At 34.0% G+C, this 23,767-nt stretch overlaps 2 protein-coding genes, 1 long non-coding RNA gene and 1 pseudogene across 3 annotated transcripts; 2 read left to right on the plus strand and 2 right to left on the minus strand.

The window, feature by feature from the left end:
* The first annotated feature begins 79 nt into the window (after positions 1 to 79).
* On the plus strand, positions 80 to 982 carry LOC120139781 (zinc finger AN1 and C2H2 domain-containing stress-associated protein 11-like). Its single transcript, XM_039154918.1, has 2 exons — positions 80 to 178; positions 338 to 982. Exons 1-2 carry the CDS (start codon positions 80 to 82, stop codon positions 980 to 982), a joined length of 744 nt encoding a protein of 247 aa, XP_039010849.1.
* Positions 983 to 5,786: 4,804 nt separating this feature from the next.
* LOC120139785 lies at positions 5,787 to 21,427 on the plus strand (annotated as a pseudogene).
* LOC120139788 lies at positions 10,467 to 23,135 on the minus strand. The gene is made up of 3 exons (XR_005517669.1): positions 23,051 to 23,135; positions 10,608 to 10,614; positions 10,467 to 10,478 (listed from the first exon to the last, which is right to left on the minus strand). It is a non-coding gene; the product is annotated as an uncharacterized LOC120139788 (long non-coding RNA).
* LOC120139782 lies at positions 11,175 to 11,927 on the minus strand. Its single transcript, XM_039154919.1, has 2 exons — positions 11,835 to 11,927; positions 11,175 to 11,743 (listed from the first exon to the last, which is right to left on the minus strand). Exon 2 carries the CDS (start codon positions 11,715 to 11,717, stop codon positions 11,226 to 11,228), a length of 492 nt encoding a protein of 163 aa, XP_039010850.1. The 5' UTR covers positions 11,718 to 11,743; positions 11,835 to 11,927; the 3' UTR covers positions 11,175 to 11,225.
* Positions 23,136 to 23,767: the final 632 nt, after the last annotated feature.

The following is a 23,767-nucleotide window of genomic DNA, read 5'->3' on the forward strand; positions in this document are numbered from 1 at the left end:
TGGACCCACGAAATCCGAAAGTAGCTTCTTTTCCGGCAAGAGAATTGAACTTAGGTTCTGGGTTCACGGAATTACAACAATGGGGACGCCGGAATTCCCTGATCTCGGAAGACATTGCAGCATTCAACATTGCAAACAGATTGATTTTTTGCCTTTCACTTGCGATCGCTGCAATCTGGTAAGCCATCATTTTCTCCTTCTCTCCAGTTTTGTATCCCATATATGAAAAATGTCTCATTTTGATTATTCACAATCAAGACTTTCGAATAAATCATATCGGGCTTAAGCTTTGAATTCTTTTGGTGAAGTTTCTCCCTTTTCTTATTAATGGAAACAGTGCTATTGCCTGGAACATCGAAGCTACATTAAACATCAGTGTCCAAAAGGTGACAACAACGGTGTCACCGTCGTCATTTGCCCGTTATGCGCCAAAGGAGTTCGCTTGGTTCCCAATGAAGATCCCAACATCTCCTGGGAATCACATGTTAATACCGAATGCGATCCGTCAAACTACGAGAAAGTTGTCAAAAAGAAAAAATGCCCGGTTCCTCGTTGCAGGGAAGCCCTAACATTCTCCAACACGATCAACTGTAGGGACTGCGGTGTAGACCATTGCTTAAAGCACCGGTTCGGGCTCGACCACAACTGTGTAGGACCTAAGAAACCCACCGGAGCTCCGGCAACATCTTTATCTAACTGGGTCACAAGATTTCTCAACGTAGGTACTAGTTTTCGTGAAAACCAACAAAGTGGGAGTGACAGCAGCAGCGGGAAAGTGGAGGAATGTAGGCAATGCAGGGTGAAATTTTCGTCGGTGACGGCCTTGGTAGAGCATGTTAAGAAGGTGCATGAAAAGAACAACCAGTCTCGAGTTCTAAAGATGTCCATTGATGTGTGCCCCAAGTGTAGTAAGGGGTTTCGTGATCCTGTCGCCCTTGTAGAGCATGTCGAGAGGGATCATGGCGGTACTTCCAGAGCTTGAAAAAAGGTTTGATTTCATATAGTGAATTCATTATTCTTTTGTAATAATTTAAAATTTAGGGTCAAATGCAAGTTTTCATTATGGGAATCTTGTATATTGTACATGTAGAAGAGAATCATTAAAAATGGAAACCTTTTCGGGGTTCCTCTTTGCCATGCTATACCATAAAAAAATCAAACAATCTAACCCTATAAATACAAGGTTCACTTTGGTTTGTATAGGCAAAAGAAAATGAAGTTCAAAAATAATCTAACAAAATGGCATCAATTGTCTTCAACTTGATCTTTTACTTCTGTCACCGCCAGCAATAGTGTTGTTATGCCTCTTTCGTATCTTCTCTACAAGTTGCATTTTCATTAATCGATGTCTTTGAAATAATTTTTTAACTGATCAAAACCTTAAAAACTCCTAGAAGCCTTCAGAGTTCTATATCCTTCATACAACTACAATCTAATAATATGATCATTTGTTAATTCATGTGATCTGTCAAAGTCAAATTTGCTATTAACAATAATATCTATAAGCATTATCATCCTACAAAAAGTTATAATGTTTGTAGACCCGACACTAATACTAAACGTCATGGTATAAATCATTATGTAAAGTTGGAGAAAGGATTTAAATTTTTTCTCTTGCGTTCTCTTTACTTTTATGAGTTACCTAAACAATTGATGATGACTCTCCGTCTAAACCAGAATAATAAATCGCTTTTAGTCATTGCAGACACCATTTTTTTATATCAAAAGGTGTCTATTCTACAATCAAACACTTTAGGTTGTTGAAATCTACGTTCCCGAAAGATATAGTTGCAATATAAATATAATCCAAGCTTTGATCAACTAGGCTATGGCTACCAAGATCGTATCTAGGCTTGGGCAGGAGGGGCACCTGCCCATGGCCCAGTTATGATTATATTTTGAAAAAATATAATTTTATATCAGTTACAGGTCTAATTATTTTTAATACTTGTTATTAAGAGCATAATTTTTCTTCAATATTTATTATTATGAGTTCAATTTTTTTCTAATATTTATTAGGGTAAAGTATAATAATGGTCATTGAACTTTTCTAAAGCTTTCATTTAGGTCCCCCAACTTTTAAAACTTGCAATACAGTCCTTCAACATTTAGTCCGTTTGCAATATGGTCCCCAACAGTTACGTCGGAAACAATATTGCAAATGGAGTAAATGTAGGGGGACCATATTGCAAATGGACTAAATGTTGAGGGACTGTATTGCAAGTTTTAAAAGTTAAAGGACCTAAATGAAAGCTTTAGAAAAGTTCAGTGACCATTACTATACTTTACCCTTATTATTATTATATTAAGCTTAGGCTTAGCCGCTTAGCTATTAGAATCGAGTTTACCCCGTATTTTATTAAAATTTAATTTTAAATTAAAACTATTATAAAATTTAGTCTCATCAGAATCCAATGAGCCACCCTAATCTCTTTATAAATTAAATATTGTTATTGTATAGGGTTTCCTCTTTATTTTTTTAATAATATTTTTAATCATTCTATTTAAAAAATTAAAAATACTTTTAAAAACAATTTTTAATTAGTCATAATCTTACAAACATCTAAATTAAAACCAATTGCGGATTAATATATTCAAACTTATAACTTATAAAAGATTCTAATTTTGTCAAAAAAAATATATTCTAATTAAATTAAGATTCAACTAGTACAGAGCTAAATAAATAATGTAACTCAATTTTAAGATCTCTTAAATAACATTTTGAAAAATTTCAATTAATCAAAAAATTATTATTTTAATAATTTAATATATAAAAATGTTTAATAGTATAAATTAAATCTACAAATTAATTTTTAATTAAACTTTATAAAATTATTAACTAGATAAAAACTACTTATCACATAATACAAACACCTTTTGTTTTCTTTTTCTTTTTCTTTTTTAATTATATTATCTTTTAAAATTTATATTTTATCAAATAATTTAATTATATTCAATATTCAATTTTAATTATACTTTAAAATCAATATTTAATTTTTCATTATGTCAAAAACACGAATAGAATTTTGATTAGTAGATGATAGGCGGAGCTAATTATTTTTTTAAGGAAAAAAAAAAGATGAGATTCCCATTAAGACTTATAAAGAAACAATAAATAATAATAAATAATAAAACAATAAAAACATATATAAAATTAATAATAAAAAACAATAAATAATAGGGTAAAGTATGTAATGATCATTGAACTTTTTTAAAGCTTTCAAATGTTCGTTTGCAATATGGTCCCCGACGTAACTGTTGGGAGACCATATTGCAAACGGACTAAATGTTAGGGGACTTTATTGCAAGTTTTAAAAGTTGAGGGACCTAAATAAAAGCTTTAAAAAAATTTAGTGACCATTACTATACTTTACCCTATTTATTATTAGGGGCCTACTCTTATAATTTATTTTTTCTAATATTTATATAAGTGTCTAATTTATTTTGTCAATATATTTTTTCTAACATTTGTTATTAAGGGTCTAATTTTTTAATACTTATTATCGGGGCCTAAAATTTTCAATATTTGTTATTAAGAGCATACTTTTAAATTTTAATTTTTTTTCTAATATTTAGTTGTTGTTATGAGTCTAATTTTTTTTAATACTTTTTATTAGATGTCCAATTTTTTTAATATTTATTATTTATGAGCACACTCTTAAAATTTATTTTTCTTTAATTTTTTTATTAGGGACCCATTTTTTCAATACTTAATATTATGGAGCTACCCTTAAAATTTATTATTTTCAACACTTGTTATTAGGAACAATTATTTATATAACGGTATGTAATCAAAACAATGACCGTTATGTATTGGTAACGACATCATCCAAAACTGTGATTTCTACAACTGTTATGTCTACAATAGCATATGTTATTAAAAATTTACAATCACGGTATTTATAATGACCGTAATATCATCAGTTATGTCTGTCATAGTGATAAATATAATGTATTTAAAATATAAATACAAATCGAAATCGAAATTTCTGATTTGTTATTTAATGTCAGAAACAGGCTGATGGCTACATCGGCCTTTGGCGGTGTAAATGAGGGAACTTTTTTTTACTCCATTCACAGCTTTTACCACTGCGATGACGTTGTCGCCAAAGGCCTTCAAACTAAAGGCAGGGGTAAATCAACTCAGTGTGGTGGTAATAGAGGTAGATCCAAATATAGGGGAAAGAGTCAATTGAATGTAAGCTATTGGTATTGTCGATTTGTCATAAAAAAGGACATTATGAAAAAGATTGCAAGCAGAGGAAGAGTGATCATATTGGTAATGTAAAGTGTAAACAATTTTTAACGTCATTGTGAATTTTTATGGTTTGTTTTATAAAAGCTTAAATATACAAAGAGGTGTTCAATTTATGTTTTTTTCATTTAGTGCCTAACGTTTATTTCGTTTCAGCTTGGTACTTAACGTTTTATTCCGTTACTCAAAATGGGTCAAAATCTCGTAATTTTGATTTTTTAGAAATATTAAAATATTATTATATTTATAAAATATTACTTTTTTTTCCTTTTAAATTACAAAAAAGCCTCAAAATCCCCAAATCCTAACACCAACCCGTCGCCGCCGTCCTTTTTGCCGCGACCACTGCCGCCGACGTAGTCTTTGTCATCATCTTAATTATAAGTCGTCGTAGTTGTCGTCGATTGGCCGTCGAAATCATTTGGAATTGCGATTTTCATCCTAGGGTTTGCAAGGTATAAAACGTCGATTCACCGTCGGTCGACAGTTGATCAGTCACGATTTCATTGGGATTTTGGTCACCGAAGGGAGGTGAGGTCGGGTGGAGCTTCGTCGATGGCAAAGGGCGGCTATCGACGTGGGTTTAGGGGTTGAAATGAATATTTCAAAGTTTTGGGGTTATTTTGAAATTTATATGTTTTCTTTTTTAAAAACATGTAATTTTATTTTTTATTTTATATAAAACTTTTAAAATCATTAGATTGTGACATGTGTCACTTAACGGAAGAAATTAACGGTCCATCACGACTTGACCTATTTTGAGTAACGGAATTAAACAAATATATAAGCCTTTTGCATATCTAAACCTTTTATAAATGACTTCATATTATGATCGAAAAAGAAAAAAATTTAAAATAGTAGTCACTTCGGTGACTTAATGCGACACACTAAGCTTATCTCGTACCAAATCGAATTTAAGGTATTACAAAATCAGTTAAAGTTTAAACTTTACAAAGCATGAATCACCACAACACATCATGTGCACAATTGGAAACATAATCGTACATCTAATTTACACAAGACATAAACTTTCACTAACCAAAACACAAAATAAACATATTTGAATATCCACCATTCTAAGAGTTCAAAACTAAAAATATTTATATTGTTTTGATTCATAATTGACTTGTAATTTTTAAAATGCAATCCTGAAGATTCTAACAAAATGGGTTTCATGTGAAAACAAATATAACATACAAATTAAGCTTATCTACCTCAAACTTATGCAAATGAAATCAAATATGACAATTAAATTCTCAAACTGCTACTTCATTTAAACTCGAAAAAATTGACAATAAAAATGTGCATGGCCCATGCAGGCGGGAAGCAATGTTAAAGTTCATAACAAAAATTCCTCAATAAAAGGAAAAAAAAACTAATAATAATATAACAAATTTTCTTCTTACTATAGAGAGAGCTTTTATTTTATTTCGAAATAAAATAAATATTTTATAAAATAAAAATAAATAAATGGAGCGACATACATAGCATAGGATTGTTACGCCTCGAACGTTAAACTCATACATCATTAGGATTATTATTTAGCAAATGTATTTAAACGAAGAGATTAATCACTTAATTGAATTTCGCTGTTTGGGCAAAGGCTGGAAACGCGGTGATTGTTTTCCATGCCTTAGGTTTCCAGCCTCAGTTCTCCCATTTCTGGACGATTCCAGGTATTTTCTTTTTAATTTTTTTAGAAAATTTGTTTGATCAAAACCCCACATTTTGTCATTAATTTTCTTTTTTCCCCCTTCTTCCCCCTTCAGAATTTGCATTTTCCAGATATCATTTCGTTATCTTTAATTCCTCAATCCAAGTTTGTTGGGTTCTTATTGAATTTCGATTCAACATTGCATTTTGTTGATACCCTTTCGTTTTGAATTTCTAATACAGGTTATGATAGCAGTCAATAATAGTTTTTAGCTTGGTTTGATTTGGAGGTTAACTTAAAAGTTATGAAACCAGGATTGTTGTTCATAGGTTGGTGATTGGATTTTGGGGGTACCCATTTGTTTTAAAGCTTTTCTTTCCCTTCTGGACATTGAAGTCCAGCTTTTTATGACTTGGAAGGGAAATAAAGCAGAAGGATTTTGAGAAATTCTTAGGTAATATTTGAAATCATATATACAACAATGAGCTTCATCTCCAGAGCCATTTCGAGGCATGTCATGCCTGCATGTTGTAACCTATGTTTCCTTTGCCCTGGACTGAGTACAAGGTCCAGGCAGCCTGTTAAGAGGTATAAGAAGATGATCGCCGATATATTTCCTCGTAAACAGGTTTGTATTTTCAAGTTTTCTGCAAATTCAAACATTTTGTAATCCTAGTAATATGTGGCTCTACATATTTTTAACTTTTGAAGATGTACTCAAGGGTCAGTTAAGTTAGCTCATGCTTTATGTGTAGGGTTTGATGTATTTTCCTCATATTTAAATTCATTTGTATATGTGACTTTGTAAAGCAGCCGGATGGGTGGCCACTGACTGATTAGTTAGAGCTAATTTAATTCAAACGTTAAATAAGGTTTAGCTCTGCAAAAACTTAGTGTTAATGATTCTCTAACTTTATTGTGGATGAAATTAACATCTTTAACATTTACTTCTCTTTTGTTGTAATTTCCTTTCTTCTGCTTTATTAATCATATAATTTAATCTATTTTTCTTTTTATAGGAGGAAGGACCAAATGAACGCAATATAGGAAAACTATGCGAATATGCCGCAAAAAAATCCTTTGCGCATTCCGAAGGTACAATATTTTACAAGTGTCAGGATAATGCTTTTGATGTAACTGATGGCATTCTTGAAATCTATTGTTCTTATAGTTGTGCATGCTTTTGTTGTTGACATAAGAGATCCTTTAAATTATAATACTTATGAATAAAAATGCATGTTGATATCTGGTTATGACAAATGCCTGCACTTTGCACTTTTTAAAAATGAAATTTAGTACTCATGGAGAACATAAAGTTCAAATAGATAATGATGAGTTTTTTTAGAGCTCGATGACAAAAGTTACAAGTTTTAGATAAATACTTTTTTAGCTTTTATTTGGTTTTATGGTTTAAGAACCTGAACTATTCTCTTTGCCACTGGATCCAAGTTTTCTTCCTGTCACGCTGTGTGATAAAATACCTAACAAAGCATTTTGAAAAGCAAAAAATTATGTTGATTAGGAAGTCATTTTTAGCTGCTTTTGCTGTGATATTTGTTCTGGGAATGCTTATCTCTACTGATTAGAAATGAAGAATTTTTACTGCAACATGCACAATTTCGAGCTAATGAATCATGTTAATCATTCTTATTTCTAATTCTTCCAAATTTTATGACCAGATCACTAGTCTTCTCGAGCAAAGGTGTTACAAGGAGTTGAGAAATGAGAAGTTTAATTCAGTCAAAATTGTTATGTGTATTTACAGGAAACTGCTGTTCTCTTGTAAGGAGCAAATGTGAGTTATACCTTTATCAGATCTTTTGCTTCATGAGATCTTTTGATTCTCTCTGTTGTCCTTAATGGCTAATTATGGAATCTAAATTTGGAGATAGGGAATGGACCATTGTGATTTATGACTAAAATGTTTTCTAAGCTTACTAGATATTTTAGTTGATTGCAAGTTATATGTCATTGCAAGATATTTTTCTATGGTATGATCTATAGAGATTATACTCTTCGACTGAAACTTGTTTTTTTTTTGGGTTCAAAGTTAACTGGAACTTGCTATACCTTTATGGATTCTTCTCTTGAATTTTCTAATTAATTTGTTGTATTAATTATATCAGTAAATGTAAGTGATCTGATCTCTTGATCAATGTTTGGATCATTAAAAGGAAATTAGAATTCAGATAGTCCACAATGCTAGTTCAGAAAGATGAATTTTAAAGAGGAAATTTGACTTAATTTACAATATAAAATGTGATAATCAAATTCACACTTTACGCACAAATTAGTTAACCTTCAGTATGCCTATATATTTGAAAGTATACAAAGATGAAATTTTGAATTTACAGCTATGAACTACCTATTCTTATAAAAAAAAGCTATGAACTACCTATAGATATTTCAATCAATAAAGGTATCTAAATAATCCATGAATTTGAAAATAATCACGAAGGAAATATTTATGTATTCTTTATACACAATTTATACAAAATTTGACATCCTGATTCTTTTAAATTCAAGTTACAAAATGCAACGTAAATCTTAAGTTTTCTTATCAATCATGCTTGACCTTTCACCAAAAGATATAAAATATCCATATTGTAGTTTCAAAGTGTAATATATCAATATAATAACCGATAATTTTATTATGCTTTTACTTGTAGTTTTTCCCTGAACTCATTTGATTTCTGGTTATCAATTATTTCATAGGTCATTATTTTCTAGTAGCTTATTGGACATTATACAGACTCTGTTGGAACAAACACGGCATGATGAGATGCAAATTATAGGATGTCAGACACTTTTTGACTTTTTAAATCATCAGGTTGGTGCTTTCGGCATTTCTTGTATGCTTCTCATGTTGAATGGATTTCTATCTTGCAGTGCATTTATTTCAAAAGTTAGTATGTTTATGGCTACAGGCTTCAAACTCATTTTATCTTGTGAAATTTTCCAGGAGGATGGTACTTGCATGTTTAAGTTAGAAAGCTTTATTCCAAAACTATGTCAATTAGCTCAAGAAGCTGGAGAAAGTGAAAGGGAAAGAAATCTATGTGCAGCAGGGCTGCAAGCACTTTCTTCAATGGTATACATTCTAACGGCTTCTCTTCTTTTAAGATGCATGATCTTAACTTTTTGTTGGGTTTTCTGGTAAATAGATGAGAAAAATAAACCTTTAGTCATATAATAAGTACTAACAATTATATTATTTCTGGGAAACTAAACCAGAAGAAACTAATATGCACCATGTATAATGAAGGAAGAAGAAGGTAAATCAGAGTTATGTAGTATCTTACTATGAATGAGCTTTGGTGTAGTGATGTTGAAGTATAGCATTTCCTTATTTTTCCAAAATTTATGATGTAGGACTTTGCGAGATTAGGTTTTTAGTAAGGCTAACTTATTAGAATGGTGGAAATGGAATTCCTTTTCCAATAATCAAAATTTAGTGTTAGTTTGTCTTTCTAATTACATATTAGCATGTGAGGCCGGGTTGTTTTAGTGAGCCTAACTTCTTAGAATTATGTAAAGTTAAATTTCATTTAAGAGTTAGTGTTATAACTTATAAGTTATAACATTCTTTCATACTACTTATTAGAACTCCTAATAGTAGTCAATTGAAGTAGACACCACGTTTGATATTGTTTATTTATTTATCCTACCTTATTTTGCCCCAGCCCATTAGTTTGTCTTTGCCTTAAAATGGTCTCAAAGTTTGAGGATTTCGTTTTTCCAGTTGGAGTGCTTAGAAAAGTAGGAAAAGAGGACAATGAATACAACCTTGAATACGCTTTGATACCTTCATGTTGGTCTAACCTTGCCTTAGCTGGAATGTAGATGGTTTTTTTTTTGATAGAAGTTGGAGGTCTCATTAAAAACTCCCTTCGTATTCGTTCACATACTAAAAGTATATTAACGAACATTGGAAGGAAGAAAAGAGTACCTCAAATTTTATTGATAATATTACCCGATACAAAAGACACCACGGAGTAACCTCACATGGTGATGTACACCATTACAACAAAGACCTTAACTTCAAATGACCTCATCCAAAGCCACAGTCTAATCACCTTACTCCTAATTACACCATCAACAGTAGGAATAAACCATCGCAACAGAACATGATACAAATTAAAAGCAACACCTACAACCGTAAAGACTAAAACAAAACCACAATTGAAGAGACAAGATCAATGAGACTCGTCTTCTTCAGGAGCCCAAGAGTTTGGTTTGAATGAAGGCTCTATCTCATGCACCATGACCTTGAAGAAGTTGTCACCAACCTTCAATTCCACCAACGCATCAATTCTCGAATCAGCCTTTGTGAGGACTTGAATTTTTGCCCAATCAAAGGTTGACGGAGAATGACAACTTTCGTCGATATCTAGTAATAAACCCCACTTCTCAGCAATGTTCTTGAAAGTATCCCAATTCCATGCGTGAAAAGGAACACCCTCGCAAACTAACCATACTCGACGACACTCCATTACCAAACTTTCTGACCAAGCTTCGACTATAGAGAACCACTCTGCGAGAATCTTTGATTTATCGTTCTCCACACTTCTCAATGAAACATTGTCTTTGAAAATCATTAAAATCGCATTACCAGCAGCTCTCATTAAGGTGAAGCTAGTGAGGCCCTTCGCTTGCATTTGTCTAGCGAGATGACCAATTTTGACAAAGTCCTTGCACCACCCCACTAGACAATTGCTCAACACCTGAAAATGTAGATGGTTATGATATGTGGCATGGGAACTTAAACGAAGTCTGGTGGTATTAGGTCTTTTCACTTGATAATTGTATATTGGTCAAGACATTTGTTGCATATCAAATTGGTTGTGTGCTCAAGGTTACTTATGGATCAAGCCTCATCACTAGTTGAAGCTCATTATGGATCTTATTTCCAATTCATTTTGAATCCTGCACATGAGGTCACATTTAAACCCGTAATTGAAGTGATACAAACTCACATAAATGTTCTCCCATAGTTCAAAGCCAGGAACCCTTGTGAGCACATCATAATGTGCCAAAAAGAAATCTATGATTTTAGATAAAAGTGGTTAAACGAGCACAAATAAGGCTAGGCTTTTACCAACTCCAGTTCAATTTTTTTTTTTTGATAGGAATTGTAGGCCTCATTAAAAACCCCCTTCTTGATTAAGGAACTTATAATGAGTTCCTTCATCAGAGGAAGGAGGAAAAGAGTGCCTTAAACTTCATTAATGATAATACCTAAGATTACAACAAGAAGAAGCCCCTTACAACAATTTGAAAAAACCCAAAATAAAATACCCCTAAGATACACTGGAATTAGCCAATGGCAGATTTAGCCATCCCATCAGCCTCAATATTGGCTGCCCTAGCAACCCATCTAATAACACCCTCAACTTCTTTTAGCTTGATAGTTATGTTCCTTACAAGACTGACAAAAATCTGAGGGCAGAAAGTTCCATTCTTAACCCAATCCACGGCCAATTTGCAGTCTGATTCTAACAATAAACGACCATTAATACCTCCTTTCACTGAATCAAAGAAAATTAAGCCCTTCTGAATAGCCCTTAGCTCCATCATAATAGGTGGACCTGGACCCGTGGCCTCCTTAAAAGATCCTAGAATAAGACCTTCCTCATCTCTTAGAATACCCGCAACTCCACTGCTGTTCCAATCCGAATTTGTAGCAGCATCCACATTCAATTTTACAAAGCCCTTAGGAGGGGGGGACCAAGGAACTGTAGTAACCATCGATTTGTTGAGAGGGAAGCATGAATCCCCAAGAGACGGGTCCCCGATTAGAGAATCCATTGAAATACCAGAATCTGCAAACTTAGCTGAGAACCAAGATGCAAGTCGTACTCTTGCTAAGAAAAATAGATTAAGATGGTCAAACTTCCCTCTATCAAAAACAATATCATTTCTTACCTTCCAAACAGTCCAAATAACAACGGCAGGAATGAACTTCCAAATGGCAGACCTAGGATTAAGATCTTCCCAAGCTTGAAGAAACTTCTGCGCATTTGTATGAAAAACCACAAAAGACTCCAATACTGCACAAATTTGTTCCAAAGTGACCACACAACTGAACACGAGAAAAATAAGTGAGAAGAAGATTCAACCTCCAAATTACATAAAGGACAAGAAGGATCTGTTATACCCGTAACCCCTCTCTTAACCAGTTCAGACCTCACTGGCAGTTTTTGAAGAACTACCTGCCACATGAATACCTCAACTCTTGGTGGCACCAGACCTTTCCACACAAATTTCTTCCAAACATAATCCTCCTTCTGAGCCAAAGAACAAGTCTTCACACATGAATTAGCAGAATAGACACCAATTCCGTTTCCTTTCCAAATCAGACCATCGATTGCCTCTTTAGACAGATAAAAATTAGAAATGATAGCCATCAGGTTAGCCCACAGTTCAAATTCCCAATCGGCTAAGCTTCTCCTCAACTGAATATTCCAGATCCATCCCAAAGAGCTGAACTCGCCAAATTCAATCAGTTTTCCAAGCTGGTTTGTAGAGATTGCGAACAACCTCGGAAAAGAAACCTTAAGAGGACAGTCCATTGCCCATTTGTCCTGCCAAAACTGAATAAATTGACCATTCCCAACTTCTAGTCTGAACATGCTGCGAAAATAGCAACCAAAAGAGTCTTCTTTAAAATAAGAATTCACCACCGAGCTCCAAATCCAAGAAGCTTGAGCTGGGATTTTGCGATTGAACAATAAAGAAAAAGGATCAATATTGTATTTTGAACAGATCATTCTCCTCCAAACAGCATCCTTGTCATTTGCAAATCTCCAAGACCATTTCCCCAATAGTGCCCTGTTCATATTGCTAATATTTAACACTCCTAAACCACCAGCCTCCTTTGGCTTACACACGTTAAGCCAACTAACCCAATGAATCTTATTTTTCTCCGCTCCTCCTCCCCATAAGAACTTAGACATGATTGAGTTGAGTTTAGAAGTTACGGATGATGGAATTTTGAATATAGACAAGTAGTAAAAATTGTAAAAATTGTATTTCTACTAGTTTCCTATTTTACAACTTCACAACTCTCCACCGCAAGCTAGAGCATAAATATTAATCATGCACAACTTTGTTAGGATTTTCGAAGCTCAATAGAATCAACCGAAAAATGAAAAAGGGGGTGAAATGGAGAAAAATTGTTTAGGGAGTAAGGAGAGTAAAAGATAGAAAGATTTGCACATTGATTTATAGTGGTTCGACTTCTCAACTAAGTCTACCTCCACTACCTTAGCTCCTCACTAAGGATTTTCCAATAAATTCACTAATTTGTTCTTTCTTTTTCAAGGACAAAGAGATAACCTTTACAAGACTCCCTAGCTTTTCAAAGGCTCAGCTAGAACAAAAAACCCTTTACAAGGAAAAAGACTCTAAAAAGAAAGGTGTTTACAAAGAATTAAAGCTCACAAGAACAAAATATTTACAAGAGAATAGGAATAAAGAGTGAAAAGTTATTCCCTTGTGTTTGATTGCTTGGATATGTGTTCTAACCCTTCTTCAAGTGTCTTGAACTTGTATTTATATGTTGGAATGAGTTTGTGGCCGTTTCTAGCCGTTGGGAGTGATTTAGAGCAGTTGGGGATGTTTTTTCTGCAAAATAAAACTGCTCAGTACAAAGGGTATCGGTACTCCTATAGGGAGTATCAGTACTACCTTTGTTATTTTTAAATAAAACTAGCCATTACTAGCCGTTGGGCCTGACGGTATCGATACTAAGCCTATTGTATCGATACTACTATGTAAAGTAGTATCGGTACCCCTTTGGGTATCGGTACCATTTTTGCATTCTGGAATTTGAGCAATGCTGGTAGTATCGATACTACCTAGTGAGTATCGATACTTCCCTTACCTTTGGTATCAATACCATATGAACAGTATCGATACTGTTCATGAGGTATCGATACTGTAAGAACAATATCGGTACTTCTTGTCCAGAAAAACATTTTGTGCTCAATTCCAAGTTAAATGGACTTTGAAAACTTTGAATAAATTCAATTCAAGTCCAAAAACATTTTGCCATAAATTGTTATACCAAAACATAGTTCAACAATCTTGTTAGAAATATAATCAATTCAAGCTCCATTGAGGGCTTTTGTGAAGATATCCTCTAATTGATCTCATGTTTTAACATAGCCAGTACAAACGAATTTTTGTTGAATCTTTTCATGAACAAAATGGAAATTAATCTCAATATGCGTAGTTCTTTCGTGAAACACTATATTAGAGGATATATGAATAGTAGCTTGATTGTTGCACCACAGTTTTGTTGGCAATGTGGTTTTCAAATCGACTTCACTTAACAGTTGATGTGGTCACTTAATCTCTCACACACAGATTGTTCCATAACTTTATATTCTGATTTTGTACTCATCTGGGATACTACATTTTGCTTTTTTTTCTAATGAAATCAAATTTCTGCCAATAAAGACACAATATGTAGTAGAGGATCTTATATCCACCTTTGATCTTGACCAATCTGCATCTGTGAAACACTTAATATTAGTATGTCCATAATTTAGATATAATACATTCCTGGAGTTTTCTTTTAATGAGTAACACTTTACTCCAGAACTGACCAATGTTTGACTGTTGAAGAAGACATAAATTGACTCACAACACTGATAAAGTATGAAATATTAGGACCAGTTCTTATAAGGTAATTACATTTCCTGACTAGTCTCTTATTCTTCTCAAGATCCTCAAATAATACAATATCTTCTTTCATGATGTCTGAATTGGTTTCATCAGTGTGTTATACAACTTGGATTTGTACTTTTCAATTTCAAATAACAAGTCGAGTGTTTTCTTCGGGACAACAGAATATCATTCTTACTCTTGTAACTTCAACACCCAATAACTACTTCAACCATCCCAATTTATTTTTGTCAGAATTGAGATTGGAGAAAATACTTCAAAGTTAAAATTTTTGTACTATCACTCTCAGTAAGGACAATGTCATCAATATATACCTTTAATAAGAGATACGTCAGATTGTTTGTAGAACATTGTATGATCAGAATTACTTTGCTTCAACCCAAATTCCTGGACTGCCTCATTGAATATCCAAACCAAGCATGTACAGAAACGTCTAAAGTCTACATACCTTCTCACACTCCCCCGAGCAACAAACTCAAATGGTTGCTCCATGTATACTTCTTTTTGAGTGAGTTTACTTGATTCATCGATAGTATTGGTAGGAGTAGTTTGCCCAGATGGTGAAGCAAACTCAGTATTGGAGGTTGCAACATTGGCCGATTTTGTTCTACGAGCCTCATTTTGAAGCTTCACACAATGATGTTTCATATGGTCCGACTCATGACAATAATAAAATACAATTCCATGCGACTCCTTATTACAACTATCACTACCTCCGTCGCAATTATTTGATATTTTTGTCTTGTTACCGGCTCACAAGAGCACTATTATTAGTATGAGCTGAATGAGAGTTTTCAATTTGCAACACTTCTAAAAGCATCTTGAAAAGAAGTAATTTCAGAATTTAACTAGAATTTGACATTTTCTAATCCCAATTATGAAGGAAAACTAGCAAGGAAACTCATAATCGCATATTTTCATGATAAGTCTGATGAACTTTTACATCCGCAATAAATGGCAACAAAATGTTAAGCTCTTTCAATAGAACGACCGACAAACATCATATATCCGACAAATATTTCCTTTTCATACAAAATATAGTTCCTTCCAAGAATGAAAGGAAGAATTCTAAGACTGCTATGTTTAGCTATTCTAAATGCAAACCTTTAACTATTTCAATCTCATATGGTTCGACTGCTAGCATTATGATGACTGCATCTCGGGCTTTTCATAACAGCATAGAAGACTTAATCTGGAAATAGTTGTAAATGGTGATAAAATATTCCATTTCACAAATTGTTTCTTTTACATCCTTTACTTTCTCACGGTTTCAACTGAATATGGACGTATTCTAATGCATGTTCGATTATCTATTTTCTTATGTAGATTTGGTTTATGGGAAAACACTCTCACATTTCGCTGGAATTTGATAATGTAAGCAGATTCAGGCCTACTCACATACCACTGCAAGTTTATTGCTATGTTATTCATTTTATTTGTTTTCTTCATTGCCTATATTTGCATGTTTTCAGTTATAGTGCTAGATTTCAGTTATAAATCCTCAACTTGTGTGATTCGTGACTTTCTGATAAGGGCAAAGCAGCTAGATAAAAAGTATGATTAGTTTGTTTTCTCATGATACAAATGTGTTATTCAAACTTATCTTCTGGATATTTCCATGTTTGTTCCATTGCAGAATATTTTCATTGGTGATTTATTTTGGCAAATTCATTTTCTTTCTTAAAAGGCATTTTTAATGATCAAAACAGATTGTTTCAGTAGTCTTGGAAAATTATGAAGACCCAAGGAAAAATTTAGAGAACCTTAATGCTTCCCAAAGTCAGTTGGAAGAAGACGTGTTAAAAGATGAGGGACATGTCCTCATCACATTTCCTTCTTGGGACACAATTGTGAATGACAAGGAGAACTAATTGTCTCAGTGTAATCAAATGACTCGAGTTTGTGATTCATTTTTTTATTTTACTTCTTTACCTTTCAGTGAGTTCCTTTTTTTCTCTTTCACAGGGAAGATGCTCAGAATCCCTGCTTCTGGTCCAAGGTTTGCTTACATAACATGGCAAACCTAGCCAAGGAAGCTACAACAGCACGACGTGTTCTTGAGTCTTTGTTTCGTTACTTGGATAATGAAGACTTATGGTCTTTTCAAACTGGTCTTGCCTTTCCAGTCTTAAAAGATATGCAGCTTTTACTGGAGAGCTCTGGTACCATGCATTTTCAATTGTCAATATGCCTGATTTTTTTCTGTTTTTGTTTATTTTTCCTAAAAAATTCTCAGACTTGTAACAAGTTTGAGAATCTGGTACTATTTATTTATTTTTCTCTGTTTTCAGGACAGAATACACATTTATTGCTATCCTTACTAGTTAAGCATCTTGACCACAAAAGTGTTCTCAACAACCTGACATGCAACTTCAAATTCTAGAGGGTATAACCTCTCTTGCTCGACAGTCAAAAGTTGAACCTTCTATAGCAATACTTGGTGCAGTTAGTGATGTTATGAGGCATTTACGAAAGAGCATACACTGCTCACTTGACGATGCAACTTTGGGAGCTGATACTATACAGTGGAACAGGAACTTTAAAGAAGCTGTGGACAATTGCCTTGTACAGTTATCAACAAAGGTGGGATCACTCTTGTCACTATTAAGTTTTAGTCTGACTGGATGGTTCTAAATTGAGCTAGCTACTGTGAACAGGTTGGAGATGCAGGTCCAATTCTTGATGCTATGGCTGTGATGTTGGAGAACATCTCAAATATTACAGTTATAGCCAGAACTGCAGTCTGTGTCGTCTATCGTACTGCTCAAGTTATAGCCTCAATTCCAAACCCATCCTATATAAACAAGGTAATGAATAATTGTTAATGGTTTTCTGTTGATTAACATTTCATGGTGTTGTATGCGGTACTTTTAGTTATCTCTTCTATTCGGTGTTTCTTTGTTCGCATAGGCATTTCCCGAGTCATTGTTCCATCAATTACTCCCAGCTATGGTCCACCCTGACCATGAAACACGAATCACTGCTCACCGTATTTTTTCTGTTGTTCTTGTGCCGACTTCTGTTTGCCCTCAACAATCCTCTGGTACTCCGGTAGCAAACAGAGCTGCAGCTATTCCAAGAACGCTTTCAAGAACTGTCTCTGTCTTTTCTTCATCAGCTGCCCTTTTTGAGAAGCTAAAGAAGGAGAAATCCTTCTCAAGGCAGAATTCTGTAATAGAAAATGGGAACATTGCTGGTGAGGGTGAAGTTAAAAGCATAAATAATGCAATTCTGAATAGATTGAAATCGTCTTATAGTCGAGCATACAGTTCAAAATATCTCCCTGTATCATTGGAAATAGATGAAAATTCTCCGAGCAATTCAAATACGGTATCTGTGAGTATCGGCAATCTACTCATTTTTTTCTTTTTATCTAATCTATCATGGTTAATGCTCTCCCCATATGCCCATATGTTAACTGCTTCATAAATAACTTTAGTAATTACATAATCTTCTGAAGCTATATTACAGTTAGGCATAAAGTTTGATTACCGGCACAAACTTTATAGCAGATAACTGAAACAGAATACCTTATTTGGGCAGCAATGTCTTGCTCTTCTCTACATTCTTAAAATGATTTCTTCTTGAAATGATTAACACTAAAGTATGTTTGAAATTGGTTTGTTTACACATCTTTAATTAATTATTTTTATTTGTAAAACGTCAGGAGGCCCATTCTCTACGGCTTAGTAGCACCCAGATTAGTCTCTTGCTTTCATCAATTTGGGCACAATCTGTCTCTCCTCAAAATACACCACAAACTATGAAGCCATTGCTCATACATACAGCCTTGTGTTGCTCTTCGCTCGAGCCAAGGTAATTGCTCAACTGTTTCTTCCTGAAAACAAATTTGGGGTCAGAAAGAACAATAATTCTACCTAGAGTATTAGGGTCTCGCTTTTGTCCGATAAAGAAACACGTGTAGGACATCATGGTACCTTTAACTTTGCAAGTTGAGTAGTCTATGGGAGAACTTATTAAGTCTTTAAATTGTATTTTATGTGAAAATTGTAGTTGATTGTCTAAGTGGCTTGTTGGTAAAAAAACTTTTATTCATTGTATCAATTGCATCTAACCGATATTCATTATTTTCTGGAGGTTTGATTTCTGTATTTCCATTCTTAATATAATGCAGAATTCTAGCAATGAGGCTCTTGTTCGCAGTTTCCAGCTAGCCTTTTCATTGCGAAGTATCGCTCTTAGTGAAGGAGGTGAGTGTCCAGATTAGTAATTGTCTTTGCAATCACATGGGTTTTGCTGGTGTTTGCTTTCCCCCACGTTACAATCACTAGACAGTATTTGCAAGTTATGATTCGCATAAAATATGCTAGATTTTGCCTCTAATCGGTAAATGGTCCAAATTCACTTTCACATCAACAAGCTCATTGTAAAAGCATGAAATATTTGTTGGTAATCTGTTCTACAAAATTTATCTTTGAAATATATCTTGAGAACCTCTTATAGACAATTTCCATGAATGTTGCACATCATATGGTAAGAAGGGTTAGGAAGATGTCTTGGTTCATTTCAATTAGGTTGTAACACAAGTCCTTAGAAGAAATAACTCGCAAGTGACTTCTTTTCCCCCCTTTTTTCCTGTTTCTTCGATACCTTGTAGGAGGGAAACAAAAAGGAAATGAAACAACTAACTTGATATCTGTTACTGGGATATTATCTCTTTATTCTGAACTTCCACTGTTGCTGCAGGGCCACTTCCACCATCACGTCGTAGGTCTCTTTTCACCTTGGCAACTTCTATGATCCTATTTTCATCAAAAGCATTCAATATTCCTATTGCCTATTTTGCCAAGGTTACTCTAACAGAAAGAATGGTATGAAAACTTATCGGTCATGATCTTCACTAATTTCTTTCCCTTGCTTTTTTCATATGTTAATTAAACATCTCAAAACCAGATTGATATTTTCATGTTATTGTTCTATGATTAATAGGATGACCCGTTCTTGCGCTTGGTGGAAGATTGCAAGTTAAAGGCAATTGACTCGAGGTCTGTTTATGGATCTGAAGAAGATGATAATTTAGCTCTAAAGACACTCTCACAAATTGAGATTACCCCAGAGCAACGCAGGGAAAGCCTTGCTTCTGAGATCTTAAAAAGATTGGGAATTTCATCAGAAGTAAGCCTTTTTATCCCAATTCAATCCTTTCCTTCTTGTTGGATATACTGTTTTCATTGTTGGTGTTATGCTCTCTTTTTGTGCTTTGGTGTTTTGTAAATGAACTTTGGGTGCTTTTATGGAGTATGTTTCAGAGTTCCAGTGCTTTCAGGAGATTCTTGGCTGCTTGTATTTTGGTGTTCTTTATTCTGGGATGTTCTATATTTTCATGCAGATGTGGGTCAAGTTTGTGTCTGATTCGTTGTTTTTAGGTACTTTATGTTTTCATTAATACGTGGATCAGGTGTGCATGCTGCAGTGTTTTTTTCTAAACGTTGGTTAGTTATACACTTTTGGGTTATAATAAAAATTTATTTTGGCCGAACAAATATGTATTTATCATCAAAGAACTAGTAATATCTGTTTTAATTACCCCACACTAATATCTTGTGCGTATATATGCAGCTTGAATTGTCCAATACAAGGGCACAGTTGTTAAGTAAATTCTTGCCGGATGATGTGTGTCCTCTAGGTGCCCAGTTGCCAAAGGATGCACTACTTAAAGCTGGCGCAGAAGAGAATAATTCTATTAAGGAGGTAAATGGCCTTGCACTACCCTCGAAATTTATCTCTCAAAGCTTGGAACTCATTTGCCCTCTTTTGCTCAGCAGGGAGCTCAATTTTTCTCTACAGAAGATGAATGTCAAACCAAAGATAATTCTGGGTTGTCCCAGGGAATTCCAGAACCCTTGGATGTCAATCAACTCCTAGATTCTGTAATTCTTTCTTACTGTCTTTAAAGTACAAGCGATCAAACACATATTTATTTGCTTTATCGGCACAGGTATTGGAGACTTCATATCAGTTTGGAAGACCTTCTGTCTCCACCGGACCTGACATGTCTTACAAGGATATAGCTCATCATTGCGAGACACTCCAGACCGGGAAGCAGCAGAAGCTGTCTGATTTGATGAGTGTCCATCTGAAACAAGAAAGCTTGATTAACTGCTTATCTTTTCAAAATCCTTTTGACGACACAAAACAGGTACCCTTAACTCCCTTGTCAACGGGAATTCGTGAGGCCCTTGATTTAGTGAATTTTATGCACGTGTTAAGTGGTGTTATTGGACTTAGTTGAGCCACTCCATCTACATATTAATTTTAGGTTAGATGCTTAATATGATATCAGAACCAGGTGCATTGTATTGTTCTTCTTACCTATAACCCCATGTGAGGCTGACGACCCCCAGTGAGGTTGTCTACGTGTAGGCCCTATTGTTCTTCTTACCTATAACCCCATCTGTTAAGTATTGTGTTTCTCGTGATTAAACATTCACGCTCGAACTTAAAAAATGCAGACTGGCCCTATCCTCGAGCAAACAGATGGTACTAACCCATTGAAACAACCATTTGACACTCTTTCACCGCGGTGTGCAACTGAGTACCAGAACCATCTCCAGCCGTTCAGTTTACCAACCTCGTCCCCATATGATAACTTCCTAAAAGCTGCTGGTTGTTGATCCTGTAAAATCATGTAGCTAAAAATCCAACATCCGGTGATCTTTCCCGTTGAAGTAAAAAAGTATCATCTCCTATTTAAGCCAAGGTTGAACATACCATGGAACTGGTGATTTTAAGTTCAAAGATGTTTCTGCTGCAACCAATTCTACCACCTTTTCTTCTATGTATTTGGTTGAATTTGCAAAATTTTCAGCATTTAATCCATTCAAAAACACCTTATTATTTCCTCCTTATGTATGTATAACTTTTAATTCATTCATCTATCTGTAACATATGGTGATGTGTTTCGCGCTGATGTTATTTTTTTATATTATATTTGTATTCGTATCATCTATCTGAATTCATCATTACCGTCCTCCTTTGAATGTCGAGCCTTCTTTCTTCAAACAGCTTGCCTTCAAGATAATATCCCTTTATTTTACAAATCGAGGGAATCTCAGACTTCGTTTCTTATTGCTTTTCAAAAGTGCTTTTGAGATTAAAACGCTGTTGGAACTATAAGCAATACTAAATATGTTTTAAAATTACATTTGAAAAGTGCTTTTTAATCTAAATTTAAAAGTTGAAATTTCTAATTTTTATGTTTGAAAAAGTGATTTTGGAGTCGAATTATAATTTTAACATTCGTTTATTATATCATATGATGTTTTATTTTATAATTTATAGACATCAGCGGCCTAGAATACTTGTTGTCCTTTATTTCAGGGCCAGAGGCTGATTTGAAATCATGCCGGTGGTCACTAGTTAATGCACCAGAGAAGAGTAATGTGCGATGAAGAAGAACAAAATAAATATAATGAAATTGCAAATGCTGAAGCCGCTTTGTGCTCCTTCATTAAATCTGGAAACATGAAGAACGATGAGAATGTGCAGAACAAGCTCCAAAACTCAGACATGTGCTTCCAAGATCTAGAGGAAGGTCTTGAAAGCTTCTTTAGTTCTTTTCTATTTATTTCTTAATTGTGGGATAATTAAAAGATAGTATCTATTCAAAAGATTATCGACTGAACGCTCAAACATTCCTGCAGATATCATGTTTGAATTCGAGATATTTAGGGATAATAAACATATCTTTAACCATTGAAATCGTTAAATTTATGTCTTTTTTCTTGTTTAAATATTATTTTAAATAAATTTTTTGTCTCTTTCAATTTTTAGATTTAAATATGTGATATATCCATATTATTACGATATAAATTGATGCTAACTCCTTATAAAATTATTAAAATAAAATTCATTTTAATTCTAATTGATAGTAAACTTTAAAATAAAAATCATTTGATCAGCAGCATTTAACAGCTTTAAGATTGTGTGCCAACCGGAACGGGAGGAGAAAGCCTGAGCTTCCCCGACATCCTGAAGCTAAAAAGCTGAATCATGTTAGTCCAACCATACAACAACAGAAGCTGGAGTTACAGATGCATGGGACTGAGAATCACAAAGAAAAATAAACTTAAAACAAAATAAAATAGAAATGATTTCCAGAAGACGACACGACAACGACCCACCAAATACCAAATTGCTTTACATATAATTTTACATTAAAGCCTGCCCAAACACACCAACCTCTCTTCTCTTCGCTTGTACTTGTCGGCAACAAGAAAGATTGTCTGTCAATTCCGTTTCATTTACTCTTTCACTCCACACGAAACACAAGTATAGAGTCAGGCTATTGAGTGTAGCTGGGGATCATAAGGGAAGATCTACCCAGATTCTAGCTTTGGAAAAATTCTAAGCTAACGATCAAATGTTGGTCCAAGACCGTGCAGTTCCCAAATCTTCAAAGCCTCCCCACATCACAACTCTCCCTACACACAGGTTCGCCGACTCCAAAAGCCTTGATTTTTCCACATGGCTTACCGAGAATTTCTACAGAATCATCTCAATCTTTGTCCTTGTCGCCGCCGTTTTCTTTCTCTACAGTTCCACCAATACGACTTCCCTCCTTTGCTTCCAGTCCCAGACCCAACGCGCCATGGAATCCATGTCTCTCCCTCAAATCAACTGGAATTCAATCAAACATGTCGTAACCGGTTTTCGTCCGGGTACGAAAAATTTATTTGACGGAAAAATTGATGTGAATAAATGGTTTTTGAAAATAATTTAGGAGTCGCCATCGGCCTTTTGGGTCAGGTAGGTCGAATACCTAAAAATTATTTTTTAAAAGAGTTTTAAGAAATCATCAATTAAAAAATGAACTGATATGCGTTTATAACCAAAAATTCATTCTTTTTAATAATAAAAAGGGATTCGTGGTCGGTTACGTTTAGGGAAGGATTAGCACCCTTACAACGCCCAAAATTGATACTTTTTAATTATAAATTGTCTCTATTATTAAAAATTCAAAATATATTTAATTTATAATCCTATTATTTCAAAATTATATAAAAAATATTTAAAAATATCGGAAAAGGACTTCTAGGTGCCTTAAGACAGCTCTTTTCTTTGATATTAATAAATATTAATTTGAATAAAATAAAATAATAATTTTTTATAATATTTAATTTTAAAATACCAGAATAGAACATCCA

The sequence above is a fragment of the Hibiscus syriacus genome, unplaced genomic scaffold, assembly GCF_006381635.1.
Source record: "Hibiscus syriacus cultivar Baekdansim isolate YM2019G1 unplaced genomic scaffold, ASM638163v2 tig00110773_pilon, whole genome shotgun sequence".
Taxonomy (NCBI): Eukaryota; Viridiplantae; Streptophyta; class Magnoliopsida; order Malvales; family Malvaceae; genus Hibiscus; species Hibiscus syriacus.

What these genes read in the sequence shown, in the direction of transcription:
- LOC120139781 (XM_039154918.1), top strand. Translation starts at nt 80, where the DNA reads ATGGGGACGCCGGAATTCCCTGATCTCGGAAGACATTGCAGCATTCAA. An exon ending in CTTGCGATCGCTGCAATCTG is followed by an intron (nt 179 to 337) that starts GTAAGCCATCAT and finishes TAATGGAAACAG; the next exon opens with TGCTATTGCCTGGAACATCG.
- LOC120139782 (XM_039154919.1), bottom strand. Translation starts at nt 11,717, where the DNA reads ATGGATTCTCTAATCGGGGACCCGTCTCTTGGGGATTCATGCTTCCCT.